Source organism: Euprymna scolopes, chromosome 11 (genome assembly GCF_053919585.1).
Source record: "Euprymna scolopes isolate OS-2025 chromosome 11, ASM5391958v1, whole genome shotgun sequence".
Lineage (NCBI taxonomy): Eukaryota > Metazoa > Mollusca > Cephalopoda > Sepiida > Sepiolidae > Euprymna > Euprymna scolopes.
Genome location: NC_136492.1, coordinates 73,729,027 through 73,753,418, shown reverse-complemented (window position 1 = coordinate 73,753,418; position 24,392 = coordinate 73,729,027). Strand labels below are relative to the sequence as shown.

General features: G+C 32.6%; 1 protein-coding gene across 4 annotated transcripts in view; it reads left to right on the top strand.

The window, feature by feature from the left end:
• The window catches only part of LOC145287904 (cohesin subunit SA-2-like), a 140,088-nt gene that overhangs the window by 24,132 nt on the left and 91,564 nt on the right, over positions 1 to 24,392 (top strand). For all 4 annotated transcript variants that reach the window (XM_080135847.1, XM_080135845.1, XM_080135848.1 and 1 more), the window contains exons 4-8: positions 1,210 to 1,350; positions 2,427 to 2,600; positions 5,190 to 5,394; positions 6,945 to 7,096; positions 9,981 to 10,054. In XM_080135847.1, the coding sequence (XP_079991973.1) occupies positions 1,210 to 1,350; positions 2,427 to 2,600; positions 5,190 to 5,394; positions 6,945 to 7,096; positions 9,981 to 10,054 (746 nt within the window). The remainder of the gene's footprint in view (positions 1 to 1,209; positions 1,351 to 2,426; positions 2,601 to 5,189; positions 5,395 to 6,944; positions 7,097 to 9,980; positions 10,055 to 24,392) is intronic.

The window sequence follows — 24,392 nt, the reverse complement described above, 5'->3', positions numbered from 1 at the left end:
CCTTATGTGGAAATTTACCTAACTCTTCCTCTTTTTTAAATTTTTTATTTATTTTTTTCTGCGCATATTCTTTTTATCTACCACTGCCTTGTGAAGCTTTTCAATTAAAAAGTATACCAGCTATGTACCTATTCTCTTCAAACATTAAAACAATATTTCCACAGATTTATTTAATACAAATCTGAAAAAAAAAAAAAAAATGACAAAATCTATGAGAAGTTGTCCCATCAAATTGTCTCAAAATATAAAACCTATTGTTCTCGATGAATACTGACCCAATGGTAAATAGTTACCCTTTGAGCCCTGTCAAATGGATTGGTACACTAATAGTAAAGAGTAATTATTTTCATTTGTAAATTTTAATGCTAACGATCAGTCTTTCAATTTTATTATCTGTTCTTTAGGCTGTTCATCACTTTCGAGGGATGGGTATAAAAAATGCTGCTGACTATCCAGCAGATTTTATTATAATTTAAACTTGCTGCTAGAATGAGAAAAGACTTTTGCCCCTTTTTTCGTTCATTGAGCATTTCTATCCTAAAAATATTGTTTTTTAATGTAAACTCTGCTCCTGCTCCTAGTGACATCATAACTTAGGAATCAGTCCTAGGCCGTTTGATATGATCTACACCAACTAAACATTGAACAGCAATAACAGATGTGGGTGGTGGGGGTTTCAACTTATACATTCCGGTTTCTCTTTTGGTACAGGTTCATAACTCCCTATCTCACGAAAAATCTTAATAGTGTATATAGCCGTGATGCAAAGAAAATCTTGAATACTAAAAATAATAAAGCTGATCGAGTAGCTTTATTTTACAAAAGGAAAACTGAATGATATGGTAAGCGATAGTTGTCCATCTCTCAACACAAATTTTGCAGGATAAGAGAGATAATTTCAAATAATTCAAACTTTTGCAAGATTTTAGAAAGTTGCTCTTGATATGAGGAGAGGAAAACATTGGAAAAACTCAAATTTGCTTAAAAATTATTTTCTTTATAAAAGTAAAACTATTTGGTCAATTTTTTATGTTTTTTATGTAAAATATTTTATTTCTTTTACAGGTACATATATCATAATTTTGTTTTTTTTTCTTCATGGGAAGGGATATGGACAAGCACACTTTTTTGAAATATTGGAATCCTCTAATCACTAGTATATAATCATTATAGGACAGGTGTATTTTTAATTTCCTTTCTTTCTTTCAGGTAGCTAAAAAACGCAAAGGTGCTGGTGCTGGTGCCCAGCAGTCCTCTAAGAAGGGGGCCGCTGGTGTATCAGGTTTTGAAGAAGAACCGAAAGATGGCAGCTTGTTTGATATTGTTAGATACGGGCGAGTGTCCCTTCAGGTAAGTCAACATACATTTTTTTTTTAAAGTTTGCATATGAGACTGAAAGTTGTATTTGTTAACTTGTATGATCATGTATATCCACTGCATAGGCAGTGATTATTTGCTCTTTGTCGTAAATAGATTTAACTATCTTCAAATAATATCATAACACTTTACTGCAGTTTAATGGTACATTCGATTGTCAGAACCGTATTAATATTCTTTATGTCTGTGTACATTGAAGTTCTAATTATTCATTGTTGCTATCTATATCTGTATTAAGTTAAGTATTCTTATATATCTTAGTACATACAAGTTTCATTAATAAGTAACTGATAAGTATGAATTTTGGAACATAATTGTTAGATGTAAGGATTTATATTGTAGGCTTTATTTAGTTTTATATATATACATAATTTTTAGTGTTTAATGTACTAAATATATGCGTGTGTGTGTGTGTGTGTGTATATATATATATATATATATATATAAGAAGGTATATCTTGGAACCACGGGGTGCGTCTTTAAGGAAAGATACAGAAACCCTGTTGTATCCTTCAAAAATGAACCGGAGATGTAAACTAATAGAGAAGGTGTTAATGATAAAAGTGGGGATGGTACAAGAATCAACATTAGAAATAAAAAGAGGAACACAACTGCATTAGGTGATTGGATTAGGGAACTTCATAGAAACAAAAAAGATTTTGAATTAAAATGGCCAATAGTAGATAAGGGTAGTAAGTATAGACCTGGGAAATCAAAAAGGTGCAGTCTGTGTTTACTGGGAGCCTTCTACATAGTGAATTCTAAAGAAGAAATATTAAATAAAAGGCTGGATGCTATATATACAGTGTATGAATGCTTTTTAATAAAAGCGTATTAAAAAATGGAGAATAAATTTAAAAAAAAAAAAAAAAGAAAGGAAGGATGTTATGGGTTTATGTTTATGTACGCATGCGCAACTGGAAGTCGTAAACTGGATGTGGGGTTACAACCTGAAGACATTTAAAAGAATTCAGTTTGTATATGAATTTGATTTAAAAAAAAAATGCACTTTACTATGATAAATCATGACATTATTTTCTTTCTTGTAGTCGCTGATTGATGATTGGATTGAAGCTTACAAAAATGATCGTGATGCTGCTCTCCTAGAACTGATTCAGTTCTTCATCCAGTGTTCCGGCTGTAAGGGCAAAATAACGCCATACATGTATTCCAATATGGAACATGCTGAAATCATTCGCAAAATGACGGAAGAATTTGATGAGGTAAACTTTGGTATCATCTAAAACTGATAGATTTTCCTTCTCTCTCACTTCTTGATTTGATCACAATGTTCTATTTCTGACCATCGTACCAAAGATTCAAAGTTTGATATGTGAACAAAAAAAACAATGACCCACTCTTGTATCAGTATTCAACATTTATTGGTGCTATAGAATCCCATTTTTTAATATAATCTGTTATATAAAGGGCATTTCTGTTTTCTTTTTTTTTTTTTCTTCAATTATTTTGTTCTGGCTGAGGATGGGTGTCCTACTGGATGGCAAACATTCACATGTTCATACGTTTTTACTGAGAGATCTTTGTTTGTATCTCTCTTGCACTTGGTTCATCAGGTATATTTACCAGGTTTTTGAAATTGTTTTTTATGAGTCCGGTTGATCTTATAATTATGGAAATCTTCCTAAGATGCTATCTCATTTCATTTCATATTGTACATAAGACCGTGGTATTTTGTCATCTTTTCCTTCTCAGCTCTGTTTAACACAGCATCATTGGGGACACTAACGTCTACTAAGGTTGTTTCTTTCTCCTTGTTGCATATCACAATGTTAGATTTAATATCTCCGTTTTCTAGCTGTAGGAATTGCATGTGTGTATGTGTAGTTAAAAATAAAAACTGCAGAACAAACATCCACAGAGTTGGTATTTTCTTACACTGTGTTACTCAGGATGAATAATATCTAAAATTTATAAGAAAAAAAATTCAATCTTTGACCTAAAAACTCTGGGAGATTTCAGGAGGAGGAGGAGGAGGAGTCTGTTTTCTATCTGTGTGATGTATCGTCGAAAGGGAAGTAACTCTTAGATGTTATTTCCCTTACCTGGACATATATCTTTGAGTAATCTATAAAACTGTGTGTGTGTATTTTGCACAGAAGAGGGGGAGTAGCAGAAGAGTGATGGATAGAAGTTTTGATAAGAATATATCACACTTTTGCCTTGAGCAATGCTAGGTAGCCCTGCTAGTTTAATATAATTGAAAGTCACTGAGTTACTGAAAGATGTTTGAATTTATTTAAGTAAGAAACAAATTGACAGGTGCGCGCACTGAAGTCATAGAGTAATAGCTATTCAGCAAATGAGGTCAATGACCAGGTTTGGTTGTTATAAGCAAAGTAAAAGAAGAAAACTACGTTAAAACTTAAGCGGGGGGGGGGGGGTAATCAAAACATCCAAAAAAAAAAACTAACGTAAGGCAAAAATGTAAAAGTCGAAAAAACAAAAAAGAAATGGCTTAAATAAGCCTGTTTTGATATTAAAATTTAAAAAATCGGTGAATACCCGGGTGTTTTTGGGTGTGTGGTCGGGGGTGGATAAGTGAAGTAAAAAAAAAAATGGCTTAAATAACACTGGTTCAATATTTAAATTTAAAAAATCGAAAAAAGAAAAAGAAGACATCTCACCACGATTCAAACCCAAAACTTTTAGATAACGAACCAACGCGCTAACCAATTGAGCTAACGCGACGTACATAAAATTTAGTCAGTTTTTCAACTATTTAAAGTAAATCAGGTCATGACATCATCTGACGCATGCGTAGAACCAGTCGTCAGTAGAGGACTGGTTTTGTTTAACCCCCCCCCCCCTGTATTGTCGATTTCAGGGTGAAAAAATGAACGTTTTTGGCCAATTTTTCGAGCGAAGGATGAAGCTTCAATATGATACAGAGTTTGTGAATTTTTGTCGTGTCTGTCGAAAGTTTTTAGCGAACACACAAATATACATACATACACACATTTTCGCTTTTATATATATAGATGAATGGGTCCCCTTTGGAATTTCCACAGGTCCTGCCAGTTCTTTTTCATTTAACAATCATTGTAAAGCTTTTTTGGTCTTATTTTAATCAAGAATTATTGAAATTAGTTTTATTTTTTTTAAAGAATTATTGAAAATACTTTTTAAAAACTTTTGGGAATATTATTGGATATAATTTTTATTTTTTTTTTTTTACGATGTTTGAAATTTTGTTATTTTGATTTCAATAATTTTATTTTTATACTTTCATAAACATATTTATTATATGAATTCAAAGAAAAAAACTTAGTTTTAAAATTTAAAAAATCTTTCATAATTTCATAAACCTTTTTTATAAAATTTCAAATAAAATAAAAACTGAGTTTTTAATTTTGTTATTAAAAGTGCAAATAAAGACTTATTTTTATCTTTTTATAATTTTTGTTTTATTGTATAATTTGCAATAATGTCCTTTTCCTATATTTTATTTCAATAAATCGCTTCACAATAAAAATACTAAGATAAGAACATTAAAAGTGAAGGAACTGATTTGCCTTGTCACTGCTTCCGGGAGCAGCCACATCGGAAGTTAGAAAGTATGTTGGCTGACTATAACCTTATCTTTTTAAATAAAATTTTAGCTTTATTTTATGCTGTTGTATTATTTATTTCAATAAATAATTATAAAAAAAAAATTAATTCACTGTTAAGAGAAAAATGACATTCAGACAAATAAGGAATTGTTTTATGATTTTATTAACACAAAGATTTCCTTAACATTGAATTAGCCTAGTTAAATCATTTAAATGCATTTTTTTTTTCTTCAATTTCAGGAAAGTGGTGACTATCCTCTCATTATGACTGGACCACAGTGGAAAAAATTCAAATCCAATTATTGTGAATTTGTGCAGACACTGGTACGACAGTGCCAGTACAGTATCATCTATGATCAGTATATGATGGACAATGTCATTTCATTACTGACAGGACTTACAGATTCACAGGTCCGCGCCTTCAGACATACTAGCACCTTAGCGGGTAAATAACTTTTCTTTCTATTATTTCATGTTAGCAAGACTACTCAACATTGTCTAGTTTTGATAAGAAAATAGAATATAGTTAAAGATTGTAAGCAGTATCTTTCTTTTAAAATATCTCTCTTTCTTTGTATATTTATATATCACAGCGTTTCAGCTGATGTAATTTCCAGCCTTCTTCAGGTGCATCTTGTTAAACTCGGAAATCTGTATGAAATTTTTGCTGCATCAGCACCATATATTCACTACTCATCAAGGCCCAGAGGCCACTCAAGAATAAGGGTTAATGGGTACCATGATGAAAATTTGATAATTTATTTTAGAGGATGGCTACTCCAAGAATTTGTTTACGTTGGTCTTGAAAATGACTTATGTCATAGTCAGAGAAGCAGCTCCGTGATATTTTGTTTCACAGATGGAAGCTCTAGGAAACAAAGTCTGCTCATGAAATTTTCACTTAGATTTAGGCACAGATAGATATTAAGGGAAATTGCTGATAGTTGTTGTAGTTCGTCACAAAAGTCTTATTGGAGGAGAACCATAGAGTGAAGCTCAGTTGTGCACCTGCAAGAAAATAATGATAGAACAGAGAGGCTTGCAACATCTCTTCGATTAGACGGAGGCTGCAGAGAGGAGAAAAGGACATTGATGAAGGTCAAGAAGAGAGTTGGGGTTAGCGTGAGCGATGTCAGCGTTGATACTGCAAGCTTTTGATTTCTGCCCGTCGATGACTACTCCTATTAAAGATAAAGGATTTAATAGTTAAGACATTTCTAGCTATTCTAGCTGGAAATCTTGTAAAGTAAACCTTTATGCCATACCCTATCAAAAGCCTTTGATATGTCAAGAGCAATTGCTCTAGAAACTAAGGCAATGTTTAAACAGCTTTCTAAGTATGTGAGGTAGTTCTGATTGAAACTTTTGATCACTATGATTGGAATGACGTCAGGGCTAGTTGCTTTATTGGAATCACGGCTTTTGATAAATTTGGTGACATCATGTACAGATATCTTTTAGATGCTGACAAAATTACCTCAGGCCCATTGATGATGTTGGGATAGAGGACATGCTTCTGTTCTATTTGTTATTTGCCAAAATTTGTGGGAATCCAGCTGCTGCTCAGCTACTTTAGATTTGACGGACTGAACATATGACTCTCGCATTCTTTATTAGTCTTTTAGGTGGCTTTAGTTTCAGAACATCTATTTCATTGAAAGCAATGAAAATAGTAATTTCTGTGTGCAATGGCAGTGACACATTCACAGATTTTTTTTTTTTAATAAATATGCACAAAATTAAATAAATCGTTTTTATTAACAAACAAAATAAAAAAATTAAATTCTCATATCATTGAAAAACATGCCCATGATCTTTGAAATCAAAATGCTTTAAATATCAAGATATATTAGGCCAGTGTTGGACGTTTTTTAGAATTTAAGTAGATGAAGTTAATTGTTTAAGTTACTGACTCCATACAGCCTGGTTAAATCTTACAATGATTTCTGATGAATTATTTAATCTTTTTATCTTGTATTTTTGTTTTCCCTCTAGCCATGAAATTAATGACAGCACTCGTTGACGTTGCCCTAAATCTGAGTATTAATCTTGACAACACTCAGCGTCAATATGAATCTGAGAGACAAAAGAATCAGAATAAACGGGCAACTGATAGGCTGGATTTACTTATGACTAAGCGTCAGGAGGTAAGTTCAAACATCTTTTTCTTTTTTCAAATCATATCTTACTTTATGCTAAGTATGTTGGCAGCTGATCCTCACAACATTCAACCAATCACCATGAATAAATATTTGAAGGTATAAAGAACTTGAAACATCTAAAAAAAAAAATTCCGAAATTACTAAATTCGGCATTTAATAAACCGAAAAGGGTTGATATGCTTTAAAACAAAACAACCCGACAATGTACCAATTATAGTGCTTAAAAAGCTCCAATCAGAACTAGCTTCTGTTCTTATGAAGCTGTTCAATTATTACTTCATGGAGTACTTGGAAAACATTGTTAGTCTACTCAGTATTTTAAAATACTATTTTCTGCATCTCAGTACAAACCAACCAGCCGTCATGAGTAGGTTTTTGAATCTGTGATGAATTAAGTTGTCAACTCCTTGAGCAAAACCTATCTACTCAATGACGAGCAATATGGATTTCATCCTACAAAATTAACAGCTGATGTACTGACTGTAATATAAATCGGTAAATCTATTGGTAAGGGGCTTCACTTCTAGAGTAATAGCTCTTAACATATCAAAGGCTTTTGATAGGGTTTTGGCACACATGTTTACTTCACAAGCTTGTTAGCAATAGAATATCTGAAAATATATTCTTAATCATCAAATTCTTTCTGTCTTTGATAATTTTATAAAGCTAGTTGTTGATGGGCAGAAGTTTGAAGCAGTAATATTGCCAGCATGACTGAAGGATCCATTCTCAGTTGAACCTTCTTCCTGATTTTCATAATTGTTCTCCCAACTCCCATTCTAAGATCATCCATTGGCATTTATGCAGATGACACAACCATCTATGTCAACACTTCAAAAAGCATTATTGATCAAGATCATTCTGATTCTTTCTCTTCTGACCTGGTGCACGTAGTACAAAATGAGAAAAAAAGTGTCTGATTACTTTTAATACATCGAAAAACAAGTTTATCGGCTTTCACCACCAGCGCTTGAATCCTCACATTTCCCCAATTGAAATGAATGGCTCTCCTTGAGGAAGACATTTGCTTAGATAAGCCTTTACAGTTGACTTTCACTCCAATTCTGAGATGGAAAACTTAGTTCAAATCTGTTGCTAAAGTTATCGGAAAAATGGCTGAATAATTCTACCACTCCAGAGTGTATCTCTCTCCTGACAGTCGAAAACCAATTTCAAAATTTAGGGAGTAGATGTCCTGTTCTCTTCCCTACAGCCCCTTTCTTACCCAAAAGAGGTTATTAGTCTTTCTGTTATTATTTTCATCATAGGTGCCTGATTGCATTCTATTTCATGGTTCCTGCTGTAAATGTTTACAATAAAAATTCATCTAGTTACAACCACTAAATAATTTCTCATTCTTCACCCTATAGTAAAAGTTTTTTTGTATGAGCTGTCCTTTTCAGTCAAGGAGATTAAATTGTATGCTCTCAATCATAACAAACATGTACATAATATATTTTGAATTGGAAGGCCATGTTTAATTTTGGAAGAATTTCTTCTGGGGAACTATTCTGTGTAAGTACTAAAGATGAAAGAGTTTTCAGTGGGTAGCTGATCTGTACAAGTCCTGGACTTCATAAATTTTGCAGACAAAAAGCAAAAATCTTGTGTGGACCTGAAAAAATTATGTGTGATAATTCTAAAAGATCCAATATTTTTATGGAGCAATTCTGGTCTCTTATTGGTTGCTGGCAAAACATGGATCTGTTTGATTGGTCAGTTCCTATTGCCAGTGTGTATAATAAGTAAAACTTTCAAATTTTCTTTAATCATACCCTTACTTTACATAAAAAATATTTCAACAATATTAATAATGTTTTTCTGTTAGAGTTGAAGCTTTCATTTGTAATGTGATTGGTAAAATTCTAATTTAGCAGTAAGGTTTTTTATTTTTTTGTTTTCCTACAGATCTGTAGATTTTGATATTTTTTAATTTCTAAATGAAATTAAGGTACTTGTACAGTTTAATCAAGGCATTAAAAGATGGAAATATTGAAAAAAAAGTTTAAATTCTACGTATCCATTATGGAATGAAGTTCTCTGAAAAAATATTTCACTTAATTTCATCAAGACTTTTTTTTTTTATAGTGAAAAAACAATTTATGATACCTAGCAAAAGGTTCGATTTTTAGGAAGAAAAGCTAGTATTAAAGATGGGGAGGGAGTGTCGGTGATTTAAATTATCTCCCCGTGGCGTTTTCAAAAAATTCCAAAATGCCTACCTTTAACGTGCTGTCATAAAAATGTGTTTTTCCGCTGTAAAAAAAAAAAAAACTACTCGATCAAATTAAATGGAATTTTTTTTTTTTTTGAGATCTTCAGTTCAAAACGGATATGTACAATATAACCGTTCTTTCACTTTTTAATGTCTTTATTAAACTGTACAAGTGCCGAAATTAATTTTGAAGGGGGTATTCTAAATTAAACTTTTTATCTTCACAACATATTTAACACCATTTAAAAGTAAAGACCTACTAAAACTTTCATTGAAATATGATAGTTTCATGATTTTTTTGTAAATTTTTAAAATGTAATCTAAAAAAAATTTTAAAGATAAAAATTTCACAATACAATTACCTATTTAAATGACACACACACACACACACACACACACACACACACGCACATGGAACATTATGTATAATCAGAATTTTTTATATAGAATACTAAACATTAAAATCAAGTGTTTTTGTCCAGATTATAGCATTTTATTTTCTAGTTTTGAACATTTGACTTGCTAATACTGACAGCTTTAAAAATTGAGTCAACTAAGGGAGATAATTAAGGTTATTAAAGTCTTCCTTAATATTTTAATCTTTTATAAATACACACCTTTTCATTTCATTTATACATTGTTAATCTGTTTCAGTTGGAAGAAAACCAAGAGGAAATTCGAAATATGCTCACATACATCTTTAAAGGTGTGTTTGTGCATAGATACAGGTAAGTGGATGCCATCTTTCTCCATCTCAAACTTTCTGCATTGCTCATGATTGGCCAGAACAGGATATTTTGGCAGCATGAATTCTATTTTTGGCAACTGAGTCTCTCTTTTCTGACTTTCTCTGTTTGCTTTGTTTCTTTCTATTTATACCTTTTGTATCCAGTTACTGTGAAGCATACGTAGCAGTAAGATTAGTGATCTTTATTACCTTATGAATGTGTAGAATTGCATAATGGAATTTCAAAATTCTTTTTACTGCTCTTAGTATTTTTGTGTAGAGATTAGATCAGCCATAAATAATAAACTGTTTATTTGCAATATTTTATGTTTCGGAATTCTTAAGAGTTGTATTGATAGTTTAGATATTATTCTAATAACATTTTGACCGATGCAGCCTCCTATGCCTTAATCAGCTCAGGAATCAGTATGAAATTTCAAACAGAACTCTTTATTTAATCTACAGGGTTGACTTGTTAGCAATGACTAAATAGAAGTCTTGAATAATTTTAGTTATATTCTTAGTATTTCCTGTACTGAGTCATTTAGATGACATTTTGTTAAGACTTGTTTTGAGAGCTGGAGTATCTATATCTGGCTTGTGTTGCATGAGCACTTGCAAGTTACTCTCTTTTATTGTGGAGTGTATTACATCATGATTCAAGAGAACGGTAGAAATAGATTTGAAACCACATAACTAATAAATTATGTGTCGTCATTACAACCAAACCAATCCAACCATCTACTTCTTTGCCTTTAGACTAGGATCAAAGTGCAGTATCTGTCCTGTCCTCAATAAGTGAATTGGAAATCCTTCTAGATTAAGGCAATTTTAAGTTTTCTCCTGATACAGAGTACTCATATTGGGGAGCTGAATTTTTCTCCACATCAAAAATCGACATTGTGTATAACACTGTCCTCATGGGGAGGTAAGTAAACAGGGACACGCAAAAAAGATGGTGGACCCCAGACCTGAGAATAGGCATGAAATTCTGGATTTATCAGGCGCTTGTTCGAATGACTTTTCTCTATGGCTGCAAGACGTGGCTGATGAGAGTTGCAGATCTTAAAATGTTGGTAGTGTTTGACTTATACTACCTCTGCTGAATTCTGCAGGAATGCTGTCTCCACAAATCTGGCTGTGGTGCAGGATCATTCGCCTTAACCAAGTGCTTTTTTGGTTTTGTCACACTGCATGCCGCAACACAAGCGAATTGATTCATGAAGCAATAGCTCCAGAACCACTCCAAGATTGGTGAAGACGTGCAGAATGCCAGTTAAAGATGTGATTACACACCATCAAAGCCAGTGTCGAACTTACCTCCAGTCCAGAGGTTTATGGTGTTCACCACTGGTCCCGGGACTGGTTGCCCATAATTATCTTGACTGCTGCAAACCATCATACGTAGTCTGCATTCATTCTGAATGCTGTGGGTTTTTTTGCTAGGAGCTAGCTCAACTCATCCTGGGTGAATGCCACCAAAGGTTTAAAAAATAAGTCAAGAGATAAGAAAGCAATATTACAATTTATTTTATCAGCTGATATGTGTGACAACATTTACTTTGAATGTTAATCTTTTTTATAAATGAATACACTTATTTTTAGATGTTGTCATAAAAATTTATTTTTATTTTTCTTGTTGCTGCTTTGTTTATTTAATGTCTTTATTCTTTGTAATATTATTATTTTTTCTTTTGTCTGCATGAGTTTTTATTTCTAATAAAGAATCATCTCTTAGTTTCTGCTCTTATTTGCTTATTAACAAATTATTTTTTTTTCCTTTTCAATTGGCTGAGTGTATCATTTAAATCTTTGTAAATATTTCTTTACATTTGGCATGTGGTTGGAGAAAACGGACAGGGAAGGAATTTCAAAGGTAAGAGGTCTGAAGAAAGAAGGGAAGGGCAATCATAGTAAAGGGGTGGAATTTTGTTGCTAGTTTGGTAGGTCTGGAGTATTTATGTAGGGGCTGGTACAAGCGCAGTGAGTTCATCTGGATGCATTCATATATTTATATAAAAAGTAACTAAAGACCTGTTCAGCAGTAGGTTAGTTTGAAAGTCAATTTTTAAAAGCCGCTCGACACATGCCACCATGTAAAGCAGATGTTAAAACCGTATATGAAAATGAATAGAAAAAGATTTGAAATTCTAGAAGACCTCTATGCAAAGATTAGACAGCCTTCGATTTTCTCAAACAATGTATTAACACTGAATCTTGAAAAGTATCGTTAGTATCAATGAAGCAGGAATACATCAAAATACACAATGGATTAACATTGACTTATATCACCCCCCCCCTTTAGTAAGCTACATGACCGTTGTGTCAAAGTGTACACTTTTCATACAATCCAAAGTGTGTGTGTGTGTATGTATATATATATATATATATATATATATATATATATATATATATAATGCTCCTCACTTTGAGTTGAGCATATTGAGAAGTGATACACGAACCATTAGCATATAAGCGATGCTCTTTGTGTAAACAAATTGAGCGGAGGTATTTCGGATGATGTCAAAACATTGTTAAATTCACTACTCGTTCAGCAGCTGCCAATAGCGTAATGGTTAGGAGCCTTGACTGCCGTACAGACGGTTGGGTTTCAATCCTGGCTTGAGGTAGTTGCCTGTCTAGCCGCACTGATGAGCTGTGAAACAGCGAAACAGTACTGTATGTGGAGATATATGTATATATAAGGGGTGTACCGATTAATCGGCAGGTAATCAGTTGATTTGGCCAATTAATTACTTTTCTCTTTCCTATTAAATTTAAACCATTTCATCACTACCATCAAATAGCTTTAACACATTAACATAGTAACTGCTAATTTAATTTAACATTTGTTAAGTGTTTGCCCACTATTATGGCTTTTCGCTTTTTATTAAATAAAATTACAAAGTACAATTTCCAATTCTTAAATGTATATAATTAAACAATTAGATAAGAATAAAAGAAATTACAAACCAACTACTAAGTACAAATTGTAATTCTTTAAGTGAATAACTATAAGCTGAAGTTCTGTACCTGCTGCTCTACTTCCTCTTCTATTCTTGCTGCTTGCCTCTGCTCTCATAATCTCCTCAGTATTTAAAGTTGAATACTTTTAAGTTGTAAAAACGTTAGAATTTCTCCATTCTTAATACACAGCCTATTCCTCATGGAATCATATACATTACCACCTGTACTAAAGAGCCTCTCACTCTCCACAGATGAAGGTGGTAGGCTTAAATAGTTTACTCAGCAGTGTTAAGATCTCCTGTGTCTTCTTCCACTACTGAAATGGATCATCACTTCTTGCGGGTTGTGGTAAAGCTACATATTACTCCTTTTTAGTGTAGATTGTGATTGTTGTATTTCTGTTGTAGTTGCAGTCTCCAGATTTAATATCGTTTCTACCTGCTCTAAGTTTTGATTTGTTACTGTAGGTTTATTTGAAGCTAATTCATCAAACAGACTTGAAAGATTACTTTCGCTATGATCTTGTTGATCCTCAACAGAGCTTGAAGTGTATCCTGCTAATTCTGTTCCATTATCATCAGTAGAAAGTAGACGTAGAATCCAATTTTTAATAGGGTTTTCCATGTCATTCTTTTTTGAATCTTGGATCTAGGAAAGTAGATATAGACAAGTTGTTTTCATTTAGATAGGATGAAAATCTTGTTTCCGTTGATTCATTGAATTTTCAACAGTAGTAAGGATTCCATTAAAGTCAGAAATATCAGAATTAGATTGGACAGCTTTTGAACAAAATAAGCTCAAAGCTAAAATTGTAGGTATTATCATCAATATGGTTGAAGTTCTGTGATTTGCTTCTTTCATGATTTCTTCAAATGGACTCAGTAACTAGACAATATTTTGAACAAGTCCCTATTGGTAAGTTGTTATGGTAGGAATCTTATCAACAGTATACATTACAAGAGCTTTTCATTGTTCTAATGTTTCTTTAGCATATAATATGTTAAATTCCACTGTGTGGTCACATCTTAAATGAGTTTGTTTTTCCAAATTAAGCTGATCCTGTATTTCAGTTAATTTACCAATTGCTAATGGAGAGTAACTAAAGTGAGAGACTATATTTCTCTTAGTTGTAATGATTGTCTTAACAACCTGTTGAGAAAATGAGTCATTTATTGAGAATTGCAATGTATGCATGGAGCATGGTAGTGAATCTAAACCACATTACCTGACACCAGCAACCATATTTGTTCATGAATTCAGCAAGGCTAAGAAAACTTTGAAGATTTTATACTTATCCAGAACATTGTGCAATTCTTCACTTATTCTTGCATCTGTGTGTGTACCAGGGAATGGAGCAACTTTAAGCAAAGCTCTGCACTGTTCAAAGCCAATAACCTGTCAAACTCAGAAAGGGAGCATTATTTGTAGCAACGGTCAAAATGTCTGTAGTCAAAGAAATGTTGCTAATTTCAGCAAAAGATGATTGAATTTTTACTTTTACTTTTGTAAATATATTGGGAATTATTTTTTCAATAGCAATATATTTTTGATAGAAAACTGTAATTTGGACAAAATTTTGCAATCAGCCTTTTAAATCCAATGTCAGATGGTTGAATATCAACAGCAATGATTTCTATCATATGTTAAATCTCTTGTGACCTGTGGTCATTAATATCCCAAATTTTCTTGGCCAATATTGATTCTGTAGTAGTTTTATGGTTTTGTAGAAGCTTGTAGTTGCTGCCACTTGTTCCTGGAATGTCTGTCCCTGAATATTCATTGTGCTTCCTTTTCTTATCTGCAAATTGTGCTTCTTTTAGATGGATCTTTCTAAGATGGTTTAACATATTAGTTGTAAAAGTGTTTACTGATTTGCCACCCTTTGATGTGATGGTTTGGCATAGTTTGCAGGCAGTTGTATTCTTATTCTTGGAATTGACATCAAAATACTTCCAGCAGAAACTAGTTTTCCATAATGGTTGACGGTTGTTGTTAATATTTAGTTAATTTTTTATGTATTTAAATTATTTTTGTTTGATATCTGATTAGTAATTTATCTCAATAAAATATACATTATCTAAACCATAAAAATATATATCTAATGATAGCAAGAGTCCAAAAATGAGGAAGAAAAATATAACTAATGAAGAATGCTTTATTTTCAGTTTGCACATCATCGCAATTTACTGTACAATTCCTCAACATGAAAACTGAAAGATGAAGTAATAATTTCTTTGATAGTGATTTAAAGTAAAAAATAATAATGTTAATACGATAGGAGAAAGGAGGGAAATTTTCCATATGTTTATATCTATTTGCAGTGCAGTTGTAAAAGTCGATATGTTTACAGCGTGGCATGCTTGTTATTTGATAATATGATGTAGATGATGCATATCTCCTTGATAAATTTTCACTGGCAAGCAATAAAGGGAGTTAACTTGTTTTCATTTATGATATAACTTAATTAGTATTAGTATCGTTTATGACACCAGAATTTGCTGATAAATTGGCATTAGAAAATCTATTAATTGACCGATTATCAAAGGCTGATTAATCGGTAATCAGTAAATTTGCTAATTAATAATCGACCAATTTGCTAATTGGTACATCCCTAATATATATATATATATATATATATATATATATATACAAATACGCTAAGCCCATTTCATGTTCATAAGTTATCAACATCAACCTCTTTTTATTAAAATGCTAGCGGAGGTGCCCGGCATTGCCTGGGTGTTTGTAAGAAAAAGTGTAAATATGCAGGCAGGCTGAAACCTGTGACGTGAAGGTGGAAAAGAAAGTGAAAGAAAACCTGACATCTTACCGCCATGATGCGACAGGAAGTGAAAAGAGTTCAAATTTAGCAATGTCAATCGAAAAGTTGACTTGCAGAAATGGATAGTTAAGTGAAGGAGTTCACAAAAGCGCAGAAATGAACCTCCTGGCTAGAGGTCAGTTTATTTATTTGTTTCCTCACGATGTTGGGGAAAACCAGCTCCTCTCAAAAAGGGGGAACTCTGGCAGTGTCCAAATGAATAGCAATTGTCTGATATGAATGGTTTCCCCCACATTGATCAAAGCTGACAGGAAAACCAGGTAGCTGCCTTTGCTTTGATTAGTTTCGCTTTTATACGAAAATAACAAACAAACACTAGAAAGGACAGGATAGAGGGAATTTTTTAAGAGTCAATCAAAATATAGAGACAATGTCCGTTTTCGAATATATATTATATATATATATATATAAGGAAAGTTCTCCAAAATAATAACCTTGTCGAGAACCCCCATGAAAAAAGCGTTCCGCAGACATACAAACACTCTCATGCTTGTTTTGCTTTTTATATATATATATATATATATAGACTAGCCTGGATGCCCGGCTTGCCCGGGTGTGTCGAGGCGTGTGTAAGGGGGTTTGTTGAGCAACCAAAGCCCTAAAAAAAAAATAATAAAAAAAACCCCCTCAAAATAGCAGCGAGTACCCGTGCAAACGCAAATAAAAAAATTAAAAAATATGAATAGTAGGCAGGCTCGAACCCGTAACACAAGAGGTAAATGAGGTGAAAAAAGCAAACGGTCTTATCGATGCGCTCGCCACGGTTGTGATGTTAAGGGCATTCAAAATAACCTGTTTTATGCGACGTCGTTCACGCAAGTCAATGACTTGCAAAAGTGTCGCAAAAAAAAAAAACTGACCCCTCCTTGTAAAAAACAGCCCAGTTGATGGTGCAAGAATGAATATTTTTTACCAATTTTTGGATATTATTCGGCCGAGAGACTGAGCTTTCAAACGATCACGTGTGCGAAAGTTTTAGCGAGACATACAAACATACATACATTCTAACATCTAACATGTTTGAGATTTATATAATAGACCCTTTATATATATATAGACTAGCCTGTGTGCCCGGTGTTGTCCATGTGTTTGTAGGTGTACGTTGAGCAAAAAAAAAAGTTGTAGTCGGCAGGTGTGTGTCAGGGTGTTGGTGGAGCAAAAAAAAAAAAAAAATAGGGAGTAGACTAGAACCTGTAACGTGCCAGAGAAAAAAAGTGAAAAAAAAAGTCTTATCGATGCGCCTATTGTGGTTGTGACGTCATGGACAGTCAAAATAACGTCTCGTTGGCGCGAGGTTTGAATAACTTGCAAAAATGTCAGCAAAAAAAAACGACCCTCCTTATAGAAAACTGCCCAGTTGAGGGTGAAGGAATTAATGTTGTTGGCCAATTTTTCGATATTTGTCACCCGAAGGATTGAGCTTCAACAGGATAACGATCTTGTGAAAATCCGTCACCTCTATCAAAAGTTTTAGGCAAACATACATACATACATTTAAATAAAGAGGTGAGATTTATATAATAGACTAGCGGGGGTACCCGGTGTTGCGTGGGTGAGAAACACGGGAGGGGAGGGTTAAAAATGTTTTGGTAGGTAGTTAGGATCGAACCCGAAGCCCTGAGATGAAGTTGGAAAATAAAATGTGAAAAAAACATGACAAGTTAACCAATCGGCCAGCAAGAAAGGGTTACTGAAACACGGTTGAATTTATTTAAGTAGGAAGAGAATTGACAGATGCCTGCACCTAATAACTTAATGAGGGCAAGTGGAAATCGTGGAGTTAACATTTTCTGCGAGCATTATGACGACGTAAACACTAGCTAGTCGGCAGTTAATATTTTCTGCTGGACAGTTTTTAATGAGGTCAATAACTCGGTTTGTTTGTTTTTACCCAACTTTAGGGAAAACCAGCTCCCCGTTTATTAGGGGAGTGTCCAGACGGAAGCGATTGTTTGATATGACGCTAAAAAGCCAATATTGACCAAACGTTTACATCGCTTTCCGGAGACCACCAGAAACGGCCGATTCAAATCAGTTTCACTTTTTTATTCTGAAAAGCGAAAGATACACGCGACGATTTAAAAATCTGGAAAAAATAGCGCGTGAAAGTCGGTCAAATTAAATACACACACGACCCCCGCTCGTAACTTTTAGATATTATCATTTAGACGTGATATAAAGAGTTTTAAGAAAGAATGAGCCGACCGAGAAGTCCAGCGAAAAAAGCCTTTTACAGACCTACACAAAAAGCAAACATACATACATATACACATCTTTGCTTTTATATTTATAGATGGGATCACCCAATGATTGAAGTAATTTTTGATATTTCATCTGATCTTACTGTCGTGTGGAATGTGAAATGCTAGCTAAAATGCACTTTCTTGGCTTCCAAAGATGATACAATGATATTGTGAGATGTGCATTGGCACCAGGTGTCCATAGAATGACAATATGGCACAAACTTTAATATTTTTGTAAGTAAGCCCCCATAAGCAGATATATTCTAAAACTACATTAACCAGAGAACTTAGACTGGTATGTTTCAGTTTGAATGAAGGTGATGCAATAATATTGTTAGGTTAATTTTCAAAACGGACAGGAATGGACAGTTTTTAAGTCAACAATATACAACCGATGAAGGCTTATAACTGGAATTTCTACGGGTCATGCTAGTTCTATTCAGTTCTTTTGATTTTGTCCTAATTCTTCAAAAATATAGTTTCTTAATGTAACTCTTGATATAACTTACTTTGAATTTAAATTAAAAAAGTTTAGAACCATATAAAGTGTTTGTGTAGGTATTACAACCAAACCAGTCCAACCATTCGCATCAGTTTAAATAATTTTGAGACGATTATAATTGCTTTTGAGATAATACAGTTTATTTAGTACTCTTCTGTTTGACCCGTTCCAATCTCCACCCTAGTGCTATCAGATTAGGCTGTCTGAACATCCTGATCTAAAATGCATCAAACATTGATGTTATAATCTTATTTTTTTTTTTACCTTCGCAAAACTCAATCATGTTCTGTAAAATCAAAAATGAAAACCAACAATATTTCTCTACAAAACCACCCAACGAAATACTATGAATAAATATTTGAAAAGAACTTGGAGCAAACTTTTTCCAAAATTACTGGATTTGGCATTATAAATAACTCAAAAAGGCTTGATATGCCATAAAACAAAACAACCAATATTTACCTGTGTAGTATCCCAGGTTTTTTTTTTTTTGGGGGGGGGGTGTATATATCAAATACCTACCAGCATGTCAAAGAATACACTCAGTTTTATTGGGAAGGAAAAGTTTTTTTGTTTTTTTTTAAATTTTATTGCTTGTTTTTGTAATTATTTTGATTAATCTTTTTTTTAAGCATGTTGCTTTTAAAAACCTTGTGTATGTTTTTTTTTTTTAATCTTTTTTCTTTATTCTTAAATTCTGTAGAAATAAAAATCAAATGTTTACATTCTAACACTTCCTCTGTAAATTATTTATATATCATAAACAAAGGTAGGATTATGCACACACAAGATTTCTAACCCAAACCCAAACTCTACATGACCTCTTGTTTCTAAACTACAACTGATTTAAATCTCTTGTGCTTATTCAGATTGGCACTTATAGATATAAACAAAAATGAAGAAAAACTTTGTGTACTTATTTGTCACGGAATGAAGATGGTATATTCCAAAAATCAAAAAAACTTATCAAGTAGTTTTTTTCTTATGTTTCTCTAGAGAACGTAATAAGGGGAAGTAATCAGTGATTGTTTTGACAGTTTCCACATGCATTAGGGTTCTCTGCCCTTGTCCACCAATTCATTTTCATTTTTTTTTCACCCTCGTTGAAACAGTAAATTTTCATTTTCTTGAATTAAAATAAAAAAAAAAAAAAAATACTACTTAATCAAATTACATGATTTTGGGAGATTTTCATCTTCATCCCGTGACTGGTACATACATCATACGAACATTTCTGTATTTTCTTTAATTTTGAATGCTGCCATGAGTGGTGATCTGAATAAGCACCAAATGCATATATTTAAATGTGCCATCACATCACTTAATTTATCTATTGATAAAATATCAGCTCTTAATTGCTTCATTCAAACTCATAACCTCAATAGATTTCCTAGATTGATTTTCTAACAATGTTACATAATCTTCATATTGATTAAAATGATATAATTTGGTAAAAGAGGAACAGTCTACTTGGTGACAACTTCTGGTTTTGAAATCAGAATTAGATGAGCAGTACTTATATTAAAAAATCGATACCTTATCATTTTCGGATGGAAGATTTGTAGTCATCTACAGAAATTTCTCTAGCGCCGTCGTATAAAAGACAATTTCTTTGTGAATATTCTACATTGGATATGTCATTATTATAATATATAATATATTTAAATTTTGTTATAGGTCTCTATTTCATAAAAAAAAAAAAAACTATTAGACTATTTAAAAAATATTTTCAAAATAAACTATTTAAGATATTTCCAAACTACAAAACGTACATTCCAATTTTTGCCACATAATCCAGACTAAGAAGTGTAGCATCAGACCAGATACTACTCCTGGTCTCTAAAGAAAAATGAATGTTCCTGATGTATAGCACAAGGAAAACACAAATACATTGGTTTCAGCATTTTCCAATACTGTCTAGTTAGTATTTCATATTTCCGTTGCATGTGTTGGTTAGAGATTCTTCAAATTATTTTTGTACATGATACTTCCCTCCTCATTTAATTAAATTGGAAAAAAAATGTATTACATGCCCTCGTAATTTTGTCATTATTTATGCTGAAGTAATATTCATTTTATCCATCATGCATATCTGTGAAAAGCATTGGAAATCCCTACTGATCACTTAGTAAAAATGTATTATTTTGTATTAATTTACAAGACTCAAATAACAATTAGCATGGAAATGAGATAAAAAATGATATTTTGGGGTGTACATGTATACACAAATTAATTTTAAGCATATATCCATTAAAAAAATACTTAATATTTTTACTTAGCTTTTTTTGTTTTTAAATAACCATGGGCAACGCCGGGATATGAAGCCTTCTAGTTTAAAAATAACACTACTTGATCTATTTGAATGATTTTTAATATTTTCTTTTTGTCAAGGGTACTTACTTTCTTTATTTTATTTAGTATTTTAATATAGGAGAATTCTGGACAAGAACCATCTTTAGATATATGATGGATGGACACCACTTATCTGTTTCCGATTTAAAAAAAACGAAAACCATCAAGTAGATTGTTTCGCACTTACACATAATTTTAAATCTGAAAAAGTTGACCTTTCTTCAATACATTTCACTGTCATTTATTATGATTTCTTATTTGTGTTTTCTGCTTCTTTTGACATTAAATTAGATTTTAATTGTATTGTATGCAGATTTGTTATTGTGTTATCAAGTATTATTCCAAATTTTATTGAAATGTTTTCTATTTTATTTACCTGATCTGTCATCTAGCTGTTGTCTGGTCAGCACAGATCATAATGAACAATCCAGGAATGTCTCTTTTGCTAGCTATATCCACTTATGATGTCGTCAATCTTGCCGTCTTGCTGCCAAATGGGTGCTTGATATTGATCATCATTTACCATCCACATTACTCATCCATACCATAGCTGATTCATCTCTTTGATATCAGCTGAATCAGATGCATTCTTCATCCACAACTGCTTGTTGCTGGCACAGTTGGCTCAGTGAATACCAAGCATTCTGTTTTCATCTTGAGTATTATTCTCACATTTCAGCCGATGTAACCTCTGACCTTCCTTGTGTGTATTTTGTTGAACTCTGGATTCTTTCTGTTAAACTCTGAAATCTGTACAGAATTTCAAAAGGAACCCTGGAGTATCATGTTCTCGTTCTGTCAGCTACGACTGGGTAGAAGTCTTTGAGTAATTCACAATTATATTAGCATCACCTGCAATGGCGATTGAACCTCCAACTGCTAGAAATGTGTCACTTAAAACTGAACTTTACTTAATACTTTGTTATGCCACGAGTACAGCTGAAATGGGTTGGAGGTTACATCAGTCGAAACCTGATGAGAACAGTAGTCCGAATGATCCAAATAATACAAATTATCAATCCTTATCTCAAAAGTTTAGAAACATTCAGTTTTTGATCACACATTATGCCATAGCCACAGCTTTTACCAATCAGCCTGGTAGTTGACCATGTCTCTGATGTGGGAAGCTAACGGCATGCTGGTGTTGAACCGATTGGCTCTGATATCACGGTTGATTTTCGTGTTGCTGATCATCTCCTCATTGAAGGCATGTCAACTCTCAGATCTTCCTGTACTTAATGATTGAGATGTTTAACAATTTAGGCATTGCACACTCCCTAGTTCTTTGTTATATTGATCTTGAGTTCAATAACACTGCCTATCCATTTGAGTTTAACCAGGCACAACTGTATGAACAATGTCATTGGCAAAATACAGAGATAGTTGAGGTACCGGCCTTTGATCTTGATGCCTGTGCTGTGCAAGTTGAGTTGGCGGAAGATATATTCCCAGTCAGAAGATGAACAGCTGTATGATCTTGTGGTTGATCATGATTTTTTTTTTTTACCTGTCAAAGCAAAGTAGCAGTCATTATTTTTAATAATCTACAAGAGAAGATAACTGTCAATACAATTAATAAATTTTTTGATCACTCTGAAATTTTCTTGAAGATGAGAACTGAAACATGCCTTTTATTTACCTCAACATTAACCATAAGTCTGGTCTGGTCTGGTGAATGGCAATCTAAATTCAACTTTGTCTTATACACTATAAAATTGTTTCTGAAAGACAAGACAATTTGAAGATCTTAAAAGAAAAAAAAGTACTTGCTTGGTTTGGAATATTACTTGTCAATGAAATAAGTCAGCATAATATTAGACCACTTTTTAGTGAAGTTTATATGTCAAAACACATAATTTGATTTTGTTGTGGTTTTTCTGAATTTATTTAAAAAAAAAAAAACAACCTTAAATTATTCCTTGCACCTCTCTTCTGTTTTTAAATTGAACCTAAGTATTTCTTCATAGAATTCAGAACTTTATCCAAAAATGTGTTCATGATGTCAAGAAAATTCTTGAGGAAAACTTGGAAAATATTATCTTTTGTTTTGCTAAACATTTCTGGCTTTCTTTATGAACTCTACATTAAATAAATTTGAATAGTCAGTAAGAAAAAAGAAAAATGGTATATGTATTATTTTTTCTAAAATTTTAAAGAATGAAGAAAGATATTAAAAACAAATCACTTGTATTTAAAATAGAACTAAAACCAAGGAAAAATACAATTTTGAGTTTCTTCCCTCTCAATCGTTAATGGCCTTTTTCTTGCTTTATCCTTCATCTCCTCTCTCTTCTCTCTGTCTATCTTTCTTTGTATCTATTCTCTGTCTATCTTTCTTTGTCTCCCCTCTTTATCTTTTTTTTTTTTTTTTTTTTTTGCTTCCTTGCTCTATCTTTTTTCCTTTCTCGCTCTGTATATCTTTTCTCTCTTTTCTTTGTCTCTCCCTCCCGCTCTTTTTTGTCTTTTCCCTCACTATCTTGTCTATCTATTTTATTTTTCCCACTGTCCATACCCCCCCCCTCTCTCTCTCTCTCTCTCTCTCTCTCTATATATATATATATATATATATATATATATATATTAAAACCTCTTTCTTGCTGCATTTTTCTCTACAATATTTATGCCTGTCAATGCTGTTAATATTTGTCTTTGTATTGCTTTTATCTGTGATATTTTCCTGATGATTTTTCATCTGTTTCCAATTGTCTTGTCTGCCATGTTTGTAATATTGAAGCATGATAGTGTCTTTCTTTTTCAGTCCTACCCCAATTTCTGCATGTGTACATATAACAAACCGCATAGGTATTTATTTATCATGAAGGATGGTGAACAAAATCTGTCAACATTTTACCAACCATTTATAATGACCACTATCTTTAAGAGTTTATTCCCTTTTATAAAAAAATGAATAAAAAAAATAAACGGTAGTTTTAAACATTTGGATCCAGTTTAAAGAATATATTTTAGTTAAGCACTATTTTAAAACAATCACAATTATATCTCTGATTTTAGGATCTTACTGATTTTAAATTTAAAATGTTTTCTATTGATTCAAATGAGGGTTGATAAACAACTTCCATTGATACCTATACTCTTTTTTTTATTTACTTGGAAATCATATGAATATATCTTTTTATATTAATGAAATTCTGGAATACTTCCAAATGCTGACCCCCCCCCTCTATGTCTACCTATTAATTGTACAGTCAATCAATTTTAAATTGTGCAGTCAATCAAAACCAGCAGGTTTTATTCTACTTTTTTATTTCCCTTGAAAGAAAGAAAACTCAATTACTCTACTTGCACTTGTACATCTGTGAATGTGATACAGAGTAAATTTAATGCCAGATAATGTACTTTTAACATTGATCCGGATTCTGGGTTTTATTTCTCCATATTTGTTGGAAACACCTTAGTGAGGTTGCTCTGTTTC